The 11,829-nt window shown below is 44.1% G+C and overlaps 1 protein-coding gene across 2 annotated transcripts; it reads left to right on the forward strand.

Annotated features, from left to right (window-relative positions):
- Positions 1-4,979: 4,979 nt before the first annotated feature.
- Positions 4,980-11,126, forward strand: KBTBD8 (kelch repeat and BTB domain containing 8). 2 transcript variants are annotated; one of them, XM_058813063.1, is made up of 4 exons: positions 4,980-5,040; positions 6,266-6,476; positions 7,195-8,309; positions 10,654-11,126. In XM_058813063.1, the coding sequence occupies exons 1-4, from the start codon at positions 5,025-5,027 to the stop codon at positions 11,115-11,117; spliced, it is 1,806 nt and encodes a 601-aa protein (XP_058669046.1). In that variant the 5' UTR covers positions 4,980-5,024; the 3' UTR covers positions 11,118-11,126. The 2 variants fall into 2 exon arrangements, with proteins under 2 accessions (XP_058669046.1, XP_058669047.1); XM_058813064.1 differs by lacking the exon at positions 4,980-5,040 and having other exon boundaries at positions 6,326-6,530.
- The last annotated feature ends 703 nt before the right edge of the window (positions 11,127-11,829 follow it).

Below are 11,829 nucleotides of genomic sequence, written 5' to 3' on the forward strand. Positions count from 1 at the left end.
TCAGTAACACACAATACAGGCAGAAGCAAAAATGGATGGAGGAAAGAAGGGGCAGCAAGACATCATTGCTCTTCTCTGTTCCCACTTCTTCCATCATTGCAAGGGTCTGTTTGATCTGGGATGTCTGGAATAGAAGGGACACAGCCAGAAGGGCTTGGAGATGAGATTGAACCACTGTTTCAAACCCTGGAGACAAGGACAGGAACACACCTTTTCCTGCTCTGGATGGGGCATTATTTGACATGTGTGTGTAGTTTGTTCTACAGTGACCAAGAAGCCTGGGGGATATGGGCCATGTTTGTGGCAAGAGGGATTTTGGAGATTCCAAGTCTGATATGCAGTGTTTGTTCCAAAGAGCTGGGAGCTGGTTATTTTTTAAGTGGTGCTTTAAAAAAACATTTTTAGGAATAAGAAATAAGCGCACAGATATGCATGAAAGACCAACAAAAATACTTTACTTGCAAAGAGGCTGGAGGTAATTCAGTCTTAGAGAATGCTCTGGTAGTGCCACATTTTCTGCTGGCACCTGATGCTCACCTCTAACACAGCCATGAAAAGGGTCCTGGTATCTTAAGGAAGAATCACCATAAAACTGACAATTAGAGACTTGACAAGCTGGACCAGGGCTGTGTCCTTTCAGATGGCTTTGGGTTATACCTGCTGAAAAATGAGGTTTTCAGGGGGACCAAACTCACTGAATCTCTTCTTCCTGTTCCCTGTGTTGCACAGAGCAGTGAGATCCAGCTGAGAACAGAGTTCTTGTCTCGGTGCAGGTACCCCAGCCTTCTCTTTGAGGCTCCTGGTAATCACACACTACTCCTGCCAAACTTTATTTTGACAGTGGAAGAATGGCTATTTTGTGCTCCAGGATACATCACTGTCACGTCACCCACATGGCACCAGTCACCCCGGTCTGTAGCAGCTGCTGGGACTTGCTGACCACAGCAGAGCCTGTCATTGTGAGATTAAGGAGGGATTAGCTCTGTGAATTCAGTCAGCCTTAAGAGAAAGGTTAAAGACTTTGGGAGAGGGCAGTACGTGTGTGTGTGCGCGCACATGTGCCTTCCAAAACAACAGATGGTTTCAATAAAGTTGCTCCTGCTGCTAGGAAGTGGCACTTCTTGACATTAGCAGAGCCATATCTCATCAGGGTTCTTGTTTCTAGCAGGCTGGCTCAGCATGGCCGAGCCCACGGCTGGCATGGGGTAATCAGGGAGGCGCTCCCATCTCTGCCCCATTAATTGCCCCCTGCCAGGCTGCCCTCTCTGCTGATGGAACGCCCCCTGTGCTCCATGGGGCGGGATCGATCGCCTTTGAAGGGCAGCTTTCCCTCATGATCTGCAATTCCCCCCACTTAAACTGCAGCCAGGAGTGTCTTTGTACGGATTCTGCAGGCAATGTGTGATTTCTTGGAACCGCTAAACAAAAACCTCTCTGCTCCAATCAATGGATCGATGTATTAAATTATTGTGCAGCTAAATTAATGTGCCCCTCGGTGACAGAACTGCAGAAAATGAGCAGTGTTTTATGCATTAAAGACAATCTAGTAAAAGATTGTTTTTCAAGGTTAGATTGTTCCACAGTGAATATCAAGATTTTCCCAATTAAAATATGAGGGGTTTTCGGAGCTGCATCAGCTCTATTGCTTCTCACAGTGTCACAGTGCAAAATAACTGAAAAACTGGAAATAGTAATTGAGACATATTTGGGAGTTAGCAAGTGATACTGTTTGTGGTTTTTTTTTTTACTAGTTTGTATTTAAATTTTATAGGTAAACAATTTTGCTGGAAATCCTGTGGGGTTATTTTGTTGGGATTTTTGTTTGCTTGTTTAAACTCAGGAGTCATGAAAAATGTCACCATTCATAATGTCAGGAAAAACTAAAGAGCTTCTGCAGCCCTTGGTTTTCTCTTTTCAGGCTATATGTGGGGATAGGCTGAACCTTCCTTTCATGATGCCCTCTTTTCAGTGAAAAAAAAACCAGAAAAAAGGGCAAAGAAAAAAAGTAAAACAGGATGCAGTGACCTCTTCCCACAACTTTAAAGTAAACATGATATCCAAAATGAAAATGGGAATATTCATGTGGATTCAAATTTGTTCCCTTTTAAAGCTGCAGCCCTGGTTCAGATTTTCTTTGAATTTTGGTCCAGTTGCATTTCTTATCTTCATTTTACTGACAGCAGAAAACATGTGGAGTTCCCTACACACCAAATACTGTGTGGCAAGAGCTGCCTGTTCCAAAAGTGCCCTGTGCACCCTCCCTTGTGCAGCAGGAGCACTGGGACAGGTCCCTCCCTGGTGACCCAAACCAACCATTTCAGAGATAGGATGTTCTCTCTGCCTCTATGCTGAAGGCAACCAGATGAACCAGTTTGCTAATTAACTTGTTCTGCAGGTGCAATGACAAAGGAAAACCTTTTCAATAACTTCAATGTTTACCCAAACTCTTTTTATGGGTATCTTCTAAGTTCTCAAATATCTGAGTTTTTATTTTGTCCACTTTCTCCTGAAACTTTTTCCTTTCCCTCTTTTCTCTCTTGAGCTCATGACAAAGACATTTTTATTCTGAAGGCAACAACCTCAGAACTCACAGTGCCAGCTGTGAGTTTATAAAGAGTCCAATCTCTCTAATCACTTCTAAAAGACAGACAGACTGTTCCTTATCAGTTGACATAATTTCATTTTTATTTTGAACCTTTGGAATATCAAATGGGAAAATTTCGCCACCAAGTGTATGTTTTCAAACTCTATCTCCAGAAATGATAAATTAGGTGTGAAATTAAAGCACAAGTGAAAGCATCCTGGTCCCTCAATAACAAGGACTTTGAATCCTTGCAAAATCCTAAAATCGGTTTCAGTGCATTGCTGCCAGAACTAAAAAAATATATTAAAGTACCAGAAGTTATTACAATAAAAAATAGAAATTTGTGGCAGCATCAAGAACCCAATTTTTCACTTCCACACTAAAATATGGGCCTGCATCACTCCACAGACAAAACAACAACAGGAGAAAGAAAATGATGCAGAAGAAGAGAGACGGAATTCTTTAAGCATCTTGTGATTTCTGAAAGAACAGGCTCAAATATTAGTGTGCAATGCAAATGCCATTTACGTGAAGCTTTAACATGGTGTGTGACTGTCATGGATTTCAGAGCAGCTTGCACAGGCAGCACATCTCATTCTGCCCCTCAGAGTTCCAGGGAATAGGATGCAGAACTGGGTGAAAAACTGGGTGAAAACCTCCAGACTTCCATGGTGCTGCATCCTAGGAGAGCTGATGGAGGTTTCCAGGGAGGGGAGAGGGTGATGGAGTTATTCCACTTGAGAAAGGCTTCAGTCTCAGCAAAAGTGCTGCTATTGATACCTCTTAAAGCACATCTAAACCTGTTTGTATGGCAATTTGCTTGCTTCACCAGAAACCATACAAAGGTAAGCTATTTCAAGTGCTCCAAAGCGCCAGTTCAGTGTGGGATTTGTATTAAAAACCATTCTACATTTGGCTTCTGCATTTTAACACTAATCCAGCCCGGCCCACACACCCAGACCGAAGGAAATGAACTGTATCAGGCAATGTCATTTGCTAAAGGGTGAGAGCAGAGGAATTCTCCATCCCCTCGTTTCACATTTCTAGGGACAATTTCACAGGCCGTGCCGTTGCTGAATGGGGAAATTGGAAAACTGCAGAATCGATTTGCAGACGTGAAGTTCTATTTTCTTGTGCACCTCCTTCATCAGAGTCTCCATCACTCCTGCCTCGTGCAGCATTATCATCGGAGCAGCCTGGACACCACTGATAATTACTGACTGAGGGGAAGGCTGTGCCTTGCAAGCAAAAGTAAAACCAGTGGGGTGGCACTGCCTTTAAATGCACCTGCTTTGGAGAAGTGGTCAGGCTACTAATTTCTGGGAGTTAACGGGAAATTAATTTAAAAATATTATCCAAATTGGTTTTGTTTGCTTTTTTTTCCCAAACAAAACTTCCCAGCTAAAAGCTGTGAAGCTGTATTAAATCTATTTTGCATAAAACCAGGAAAAAGAGACATGATTTTGCAATGCTTCCATTATTTAATTATTGTGTTTCACAAAGAAAAAAGCCTCAAAACTTCTTCCACAGCAAACACCTGATAATGACACCATCCCCAAAAATAAGACCAGTGGCTAATTGCTTTAGAAAACTGGAAAACTTGGTGATTGTCATCCACCTGACCTCTGGGATGGAGAGAGAAATGTGATATTAAGGGTCAGGGACAACAAAATGGTCACTTGTGTCTGCAGCCATTCAGCAGCTCTGTAGGACAGGTAGGGCTGATCAGGCTGCCCACAGCGTGCTGGGGTTACCAACCCTGGAAAAATTCAGAATTCCTGTGTAACAAGCTTTCAGACCAAGCAGCCGATTATTGGATTCTGTTAAAGGTGAATTCAGCCTGGCACAGCTGTGGGTCTCACATCCCGCCCCTCAGCACAGCCCTGCAACACCAGGGCCCTGGCAGACATTGCTGTGCCCCTTTGGGCCGGCCCTCAGCACTGAGGACGGCGCCAGCTCCGCCGGGCATCTCCGGGGGACACCTGCAAGGCTTGCCACAGGAGAACGGCAGGGATTGGGGGTAGAGGGGGTAATCTACCCCTCTGGAGAGGCAATTTCTGCCGGGTGTCCCTGGTGGGGAGGGAACAGGCTCCAAACCCCGGGACAAGGCGCCGCCGCTACCCATGGGGTCTGCCCCGGGGCCCAAAATGGCGGCTGGCCCCCGGCGCCGCCGCCTCGTTGCTACGCGACCGCCAGGGCCCGCCTCCCCCTGAGAACTACAACTCCCAGGCATCCCGCTCCGCAGGGACTACAACTCCCGGCAGGCCCCGCGCGCGAAGCCCTGCCTGCCCGCACTACATATCCCGGCAGGCAGCGGGGGCAGTGACCAATCGGTGTTGCCGATGCTGCGTGGTGCGCGGCCGGCGCTGAGCGGGGGAAGCGGCGCGGTGACATTTCCTGCCGGGCCGCCCCCGGAGCCGCTGCCCGAGCGGGGCCCAGGATGGCAGCGCTGGGAGGTCGGTGCGGGGCCACGGGGGAGCGCCCGGGGCGAGGGGGGGGGGTCCTGGTGAAGGGTACCGGGACCTGAGGGGTGTCTGGGGGGCAGCGGCGGGGAGGGGTTCGGCCGGTGCTGGGGCAGCGCCGTGTGAGGGGCTCGGGGTGCCCGGGCTGTGAGGGCGCCCTGCGAGGGCAGCGGGGCTCGGCTGTGGGGGTGATGGCGTGAGGGGAGCGGGGCTGTGCGGGAGAGGGGCTGTGCGGGGTGAGGCTGTCCCGTGAGGGTGAGGGAGGGACCCCCCTGCTATGTGAGGGGAGAGGGAGTGGGGCTGAAGAAAGGCTTCCATGAAAATGGGTGTGCTCGCTCTCCTCTTTGCCCCTTTGTGTTGCCTAAATTTTGTTGGAAGCACTCTGTTGCAGTCAGCAGCTTTACCTGATTTGCAGCTCTGGCCATCTAATGTTTTTCTTTTGAGCTCTCCTTTGTTGTTTTTGTTGCGTAAAAATATTGGTGCTATTACGAAACAGATTTTTGTGCTCGAGCTATTGCTCAATTTTCACTTTGGGATTTACTTCATTAGGCTTATCACATGTTATTTTGTAGCATATGCTCGGCTAAATATGTTTCCACGGTGATGTATGAGCTCCTTCACACCTGAGAAATTTCAAATTAAAATTCTGTTTTATTTGCAGAGAAAACATGTAACTATCTACAAATTTATGGGAGTTTAAGTTTAGACTTATTGTAGGGTTGTTTCTTCATGAGCCTCTGCCATTACTTGTGTGAGGCAGGAGCCAGTTCCTGTTTCAATGTGAAGTTAAATATTTACATTCAGGCTTGTGTAATGATGGGGTGGTTTGGGGACTTATTTCATTCCTCTGTGTCCCTTTTTGTTTTACAGGTCAATAAGTGTTGTGTTTCTTGACTTGATTTCCCCTTCCTCAGTTGTATGAAGTATTTTAATTGTTTTCCTTAATGCAGATAAACTTTATAGGGATATAAACTTTATAGTTGAATGGTAACTGGCCCTGTGAAAAGGAAAAAAAGTATTGAGGTCTCTTTATGTATTTACTCACCCTTGTCAATGTTTGGCTTGCTATTGAAGGATGATGATGATGCTGAGGAAGTATGGAGTATCAATTTGTGCTAATTCTTGGTCATTCATGGGTTTTTGGCTGGTGTATGAATTTTTTGGAGGCTTTTTTTTGTTATTGGGTGTTGTCTGTAAAAGTTTCAATTTTGCTTTGTAGAACCAAGTCAGTTTTCACAAGCACTGAACGGAGTCCCTCCCTCAAACCAAGTCAGCAGTGGAATGGACCCCTTCCATGCCTGTAGTATTCTCCAACAGCTGAAGACCATGTATGATGAAGGACAGCTGACAGACATTGTGGTGGAAGTGGATCATGGGAAAACATTCTCCTGTCATAGGAATGTTCTTGCTGCAATCAGTCCTTATTTCAGGTACAACCATCCCTTGTTCTAGTGGGCATCAAAGCAGACAGAATATTAGTATAGGTATGGTTTGTTTAGATTTTCATTTAATGAAAATGAGTTCTGTGTACTTATACATAATATAGTGCACCTAGCAAGCAAAGATTACTGTTCTCTTAAGGTCAATGAATGAACAGTGTCTGTTCCTCAAAGGAAAGTTTCACTGGAGACAATGTCACACAATTGTAAGCCAAGCAAAACTGCCCCCAGTACTGAGAGTATCAGAGATACAGTAAGAACATATTGAAATGATTTGTTTCTTTTCAAGTTACATATTTTAGCATGCTGGAGTATATGTAGGAAATAACTGGTTGAAGGTTGAATGCAAAGACTTGGACATGTCAAGACCTTTGCTTGTAAACTCAGTGAATTTTAACATGGGGTTAGTGAGATAATTGTGATAAGTTAGTGATAAGCAAGAAGTTCCACTTTTGTTCCAGTAAGTGTAGAAATGATCTTACATTGAGGTATCCCAACAGGAAAGTGTAACACCTGTGATAAATGTTTGTGCTGACAGAGGGGCAAACACATTGGGGCTGGCTGTACAATATATTTAATTTTATGCCTGTAGCCAGAGGTAACTGCAGGCAGACTGGTGAAGGTAACTGCAGGCAGACTGGTGAAGGTAACTGCAGGCAGACTGGTGAAGGTAACTGCAGCCAAGGTGCTGGGTGTTTGTGCCTTGCAGATCGATGTTCACGAGCGGCCTTACCGAGAGCACGCAGAAGGAAGTTCGGATCGTTGGTGTCGAGGCAGAGTCGATGCATTTGGTGTTGAACTATGCATATACCTCCAGAGTAGTGCTGACAGAGGCCAACGTTCAAGCTTTGTTCACTGCAGCCAGTATCTTCCAGATCCCTTCCATCCAAGACCAGTGTGCTAAATACATGATCAGTCACTTGGACCCACAGAACTCCATTGGGGTGTTCATCTTTGCTGATCACTATGGTCATCAGGAACTCAAGGACAGGTCACAAGACTACATTCGCAAGAAGTTCCTGAGTGTCACCAAAGAGCAAGAGTTTCTTCAGTTGAGAAAAGACCAACTGATAAGTATCCTCAACAGTGATGATTTAAATGTAGATAAGGAAGAACATGTTTATGAGAGCATTATAAGGTGGTTTGAGCACGAACAGAATAAGAGAGAAGTGTACCTTCCAGAAATATTTGCCAAATGCATCCGTATGCCTCTGTTGGACGAGACCTTTTTAGAGAAAATCCCTCCCGTGTTTGCACAGGCGATGGCCAAAAGCTGTGTACAAAAGGGACAACCCAGTGCCAATGGCTACACGCAGCGGCTCGGGATGACCGCTTCCGAAATGATCATCTGCTTCGATGCTGCCCACAAACACTCAGGAAAGAAGCAAACAGTGCCTTGTTTAGATTCGGTCACAGGGAGAGTGTTCAAACTATGCAAGCCACCCAATGACTTGAGGGAGGTGGGAATTCTGGTGTCTCCCGACAACGACATTTACATCGCGGGCGGGTACAGGCCCAGCAGCAGCGAGGTCTCCATCGACCACCGGGCCGAGAGTGACTTTTGGATGTACGATCACTCTGGCAATAGGTGGATTCCCAAGGCTCCCCTGCTGCGGGCCAGGATAGGCTGCAAGCTGGTTCACTGCTGTGGGAAGCTCTATGCCATCGGGGGCAGAGTGTATGAAGGAGATGGGAGGAACTCCCTCAAGTCTGTGGAGTGCTACGACAGCCGGGAGAACTGCTGGACAGCTGTGTGCCCAATGCCCGTGGCCATGGAGTTCCACAGCGCTGTGGAGTACAAGGATAACATCTATGTTTTACAGGGTAAGGTGGTGGGACTGCCTCTCTGGTGCTTTACTGGAAGTGGGGATTGTTCATTCTGACTGTCTGTGTTTTCTTTAGCAATTTGGAAAAATCCCTTGGGCAATGGGGTGGGGGAGAAGAGGGGGGAACTAGGAAGAAGGAGGTTGCTGTTTGAATTCTCATGCCCTGGGAATGTGTCACTAAGATGTAGTGCTGAGTTATTGCAAAGATGGCGTTTTTGGTGGTATTCTGAGTCAACAATACAGTGTTTAAATTAACTCTGAAAATTCCTCATTAAATCTTTACCTGGATGAAATGCACCAACATTGAAGAAAAAATATTGTCCTATGAAAAAGCACTTTGCATTTTACTTAGCTAAAGCTGAGAAAATTCCTGGTGTCTTGTTCTTGGTAACTTGTAAAAGTTGATTAACGACTTCTAAGCCTTCATTTCTTGTCCTACCCTACTTTCTGAAGTCATCTTAGAAACTGGAAAGAGATAAAGCATCTCTCTTAGTTAACTCTGTTCCTTTGGTCAGTAATTACAGTAGTGCCTTTACACTCAGTGCACACTGAAAAGTGCTGAGACTGCTCTGAGGCTGTGGTAAGAGACCCACAAAGTGGGAAAGAAGGAAGGAGGAGGAGATGTCCCAGTTTTGTTTTGCTGAGGGCCACCTCTGTAAACACCTGCTCAAGTTGGGGTCTCATGCACACCAACTCCTTGGGTCACTTCTATACAAATCTAGACAACAGAGAAGAAACAGGAAAAACAATACTGTAAGATCCTTATTACTTAGCAGAAGAAGTTAACGTTATTTCTTGACTTTGCATTCATGATCTTCCATGTGACTTGCAGTTTTCTTCTTCCATTGTTTCTGTATCATGTTCTACTCTTGTTGGTTGTGGCCTTAAGTAGTTCTGTTGTGCTAAAAAGTTCTTTAAATCATTCTTGGGTCAGATGTCTGCTTTAGGTGTTTAGAAGGGAATGCTGAAGAATACTGAACTTAGTATTTGTTCTTTTATTGTTTCTTAGAACTGATAAAAGGTGGATGATATTATTATAACCTATAGAACAAGAGTGCACCTTGTTCACAAGTTTTAGCTGCTCTGATTCTGTGCTTCAGTGCTTTAAGTGACAACTGACTGCTCACACAAATAAGCTGCTTCCTGTGCTAACCAGCAAATTCTAAAGAGTGGTGTTATGAGTGGCTAGAAAAAACTAGATTGAGCTGTGCTGTAGTTTAAAGAGCTTAGCTTTTAGTAATTTTTCTAGGGAAAACTCCTGTGTCAGAAGTAGTCAATAAGAACTGATGAGAGTGTGAAAGTGCCTATGGAATGCTAGTGTCAGTCACAGGAGATTGCACTGTGGAACAAAACTAGATAATCAAAATTAGTATTATCTGTAAGACTTAAACTCTGTTCCACCAATTTTACTGTCTCACTTCTGCATTCTTTGTTATACTTGAGGTGTTTGGTCACACAACAGCTTGGTTAAAATTCTTGAGATAGCCATGTGAAATCATGTGTGATTTGAATTCTGCTACTATTGCCTTTCTCCCACTGGACTTTACAAAAGTCAAGGAAGTCTTTATCCATGTTCTTTTCATTAAATATATAGAGCATGAGTTATTGGTCACCTGAACTTCCTTTATCTGCAGTCTGTAGCTGCTGCTCTGTGCACTGAGCAGCAGAAGTGTTTTATGACCTAACCACAAACCATGAATCAGTAGCTTCATGCAGGTTCTCACTGGCCTCCATTTCACCAATCAGCCTGAATGTGTAACCCAGCCACCTGATACAGTAGCTCCAAAATCTGAGTGTAGTGTAAGAGAATTCAGGGTTTGAAAGCTGCTAAACTTGAGCAAATCATTGTGAGACTCCCCATCTGCAGATGATGCATTGTGAAAATGTTAAAGAGCGAAACAAATGTACTTCAGATATTTCAAGACTGGAATCTTGAAAGGTTTAGTCCCAAATTAAAAAGCATGGTTTAGAAATGATACAGGATACCTAGAAACTGTGTAAAAGGTGTTACTTTCTAGGACACCTAGACACTGCGTAAACTGTAATATCTGTTTACGCATATTTCTGTGTAAAATATGTTTCAAATACTCTCTGCTTCAGCTGAATCAGAAATTCAAAGTAGGTTTTAGTGAAAAATTAATCTTAATTTAATGCTATTAATCTTTTTGTAAAGTACTAAAAGGAAAGCAGCTGATGGTGCTGGGGAGTTTGTTTTGGGATGCAGGCTCTAGAACATTCAGTGTGTTCTGTCTGTGGAAGGCCATACCTGAGAGCTCAATTACTGCGGAACTGTTGTCTGGAAACAAAGCACGAGTTCTATTTTATTTTCCCTCTCTCTCCAGGGGAGTTCTTCCTTTGCTATGACCCTCAGAAGGATTACTGGGGATTCCTGACCCCAATGACTGTGCCTAGAATCCAAGGCTTGGCCACAGTGTACAACGACTCCATCTATTACATCGCGGGCACCTGCGGGAACCACCAGCGCATGTTCACCGTCGAGGCCTACGACATCGAGCAGAACAAGTGGACTCGAAAGAAAGACTTCCCCTGTGACCAGTCCATCAATCCATACATCAAACTGGTTCTCCTCAAAAACAAACTCCATCTCTTTGTCAGAGCTACTCAAGTCACTGTTGAAGAGCACGTTTTCAGAACCAGCAGGAAGAATTCGCTCTACCAGTACGATGAGGTCACTGACCAGTGGCAGAAAGTCTACGAGACTCCAGACAGGCTCTGGGATTTAGGCCGGCATTTTGAATGTGTTGTTGCTAAATTGTATCCGCAGTGTCTTCAGAAAGTTATTTAAATTCTTTTTTTTTTGGGTTTTGTTTTTTTTTTTTTTTTTTTTTTCAGTAACAGGCCTTAGTGATTTCAGTGGTAATTGAATGCTAGAGAAAACATGTCTTAAAAGAAAACAAAGAAATTCTGTCAGTATTTATTGTAAGATGAAACAGACAGTTTTTTGTATATGGGGATGGGTGCTCTTTAAAGGTTGCAGTCCGGGGAGGGACTTGTTGTTTCAGTTTCATGTTCACTGATATTTTCCTGGGAAATGAGAAGGAGGTTACAAAGTGCAATTATCAGCATTTTTTTTCTGGTATACACTTAATCATGTCATACTAAAGGTTTTTTTTGTGGTAAAAGCAAATTAAGTGGAAGAGCCAGGATAACTATGCACTACAGTGAAAGAAAATCTAGCATTAATAGTTAAGGATGTCCAAGATGTGTTGAAGTGACTTTTCTTCTTCTCTTTTTTTTTAATACGGGTAAAATTTGAGGCAATATCACTAAGTTTTGTTGCTTTTTTTTTTTTTTTAATTTAGATTGAAAGTACATAGAGAGGAATGGTAGATCCTGATTCATAATGATCTCTTCTTTTTGTACTGTTTTTGAAGTCTGCTAAGATGTTTGTGATGTTGTTTGTGCACTGCAATTTGGGAGAAAAACTCAAGTCAGAATTGGATTGTGGAGTACCTTTGCCCCGGATGGAGGCCTGTTCATATTGTTGTACCAGTTCC

The sequence above is a fragment of the Ammospiza caudacuta genome, chromosome 12 (assembly GCF_027887145.1).
Source record: "Ammospiza caudacuta isolate bAmmCau1 chromosome 12, bAmmCau1.pri, whole genome shotgun sequence".
Lineage (NCBI taxonomy): Eukaryota > Metazoa > Chordata > Aves > Passeriformes > Passerellidae > Ammospiza > Ammospiza caudacuta.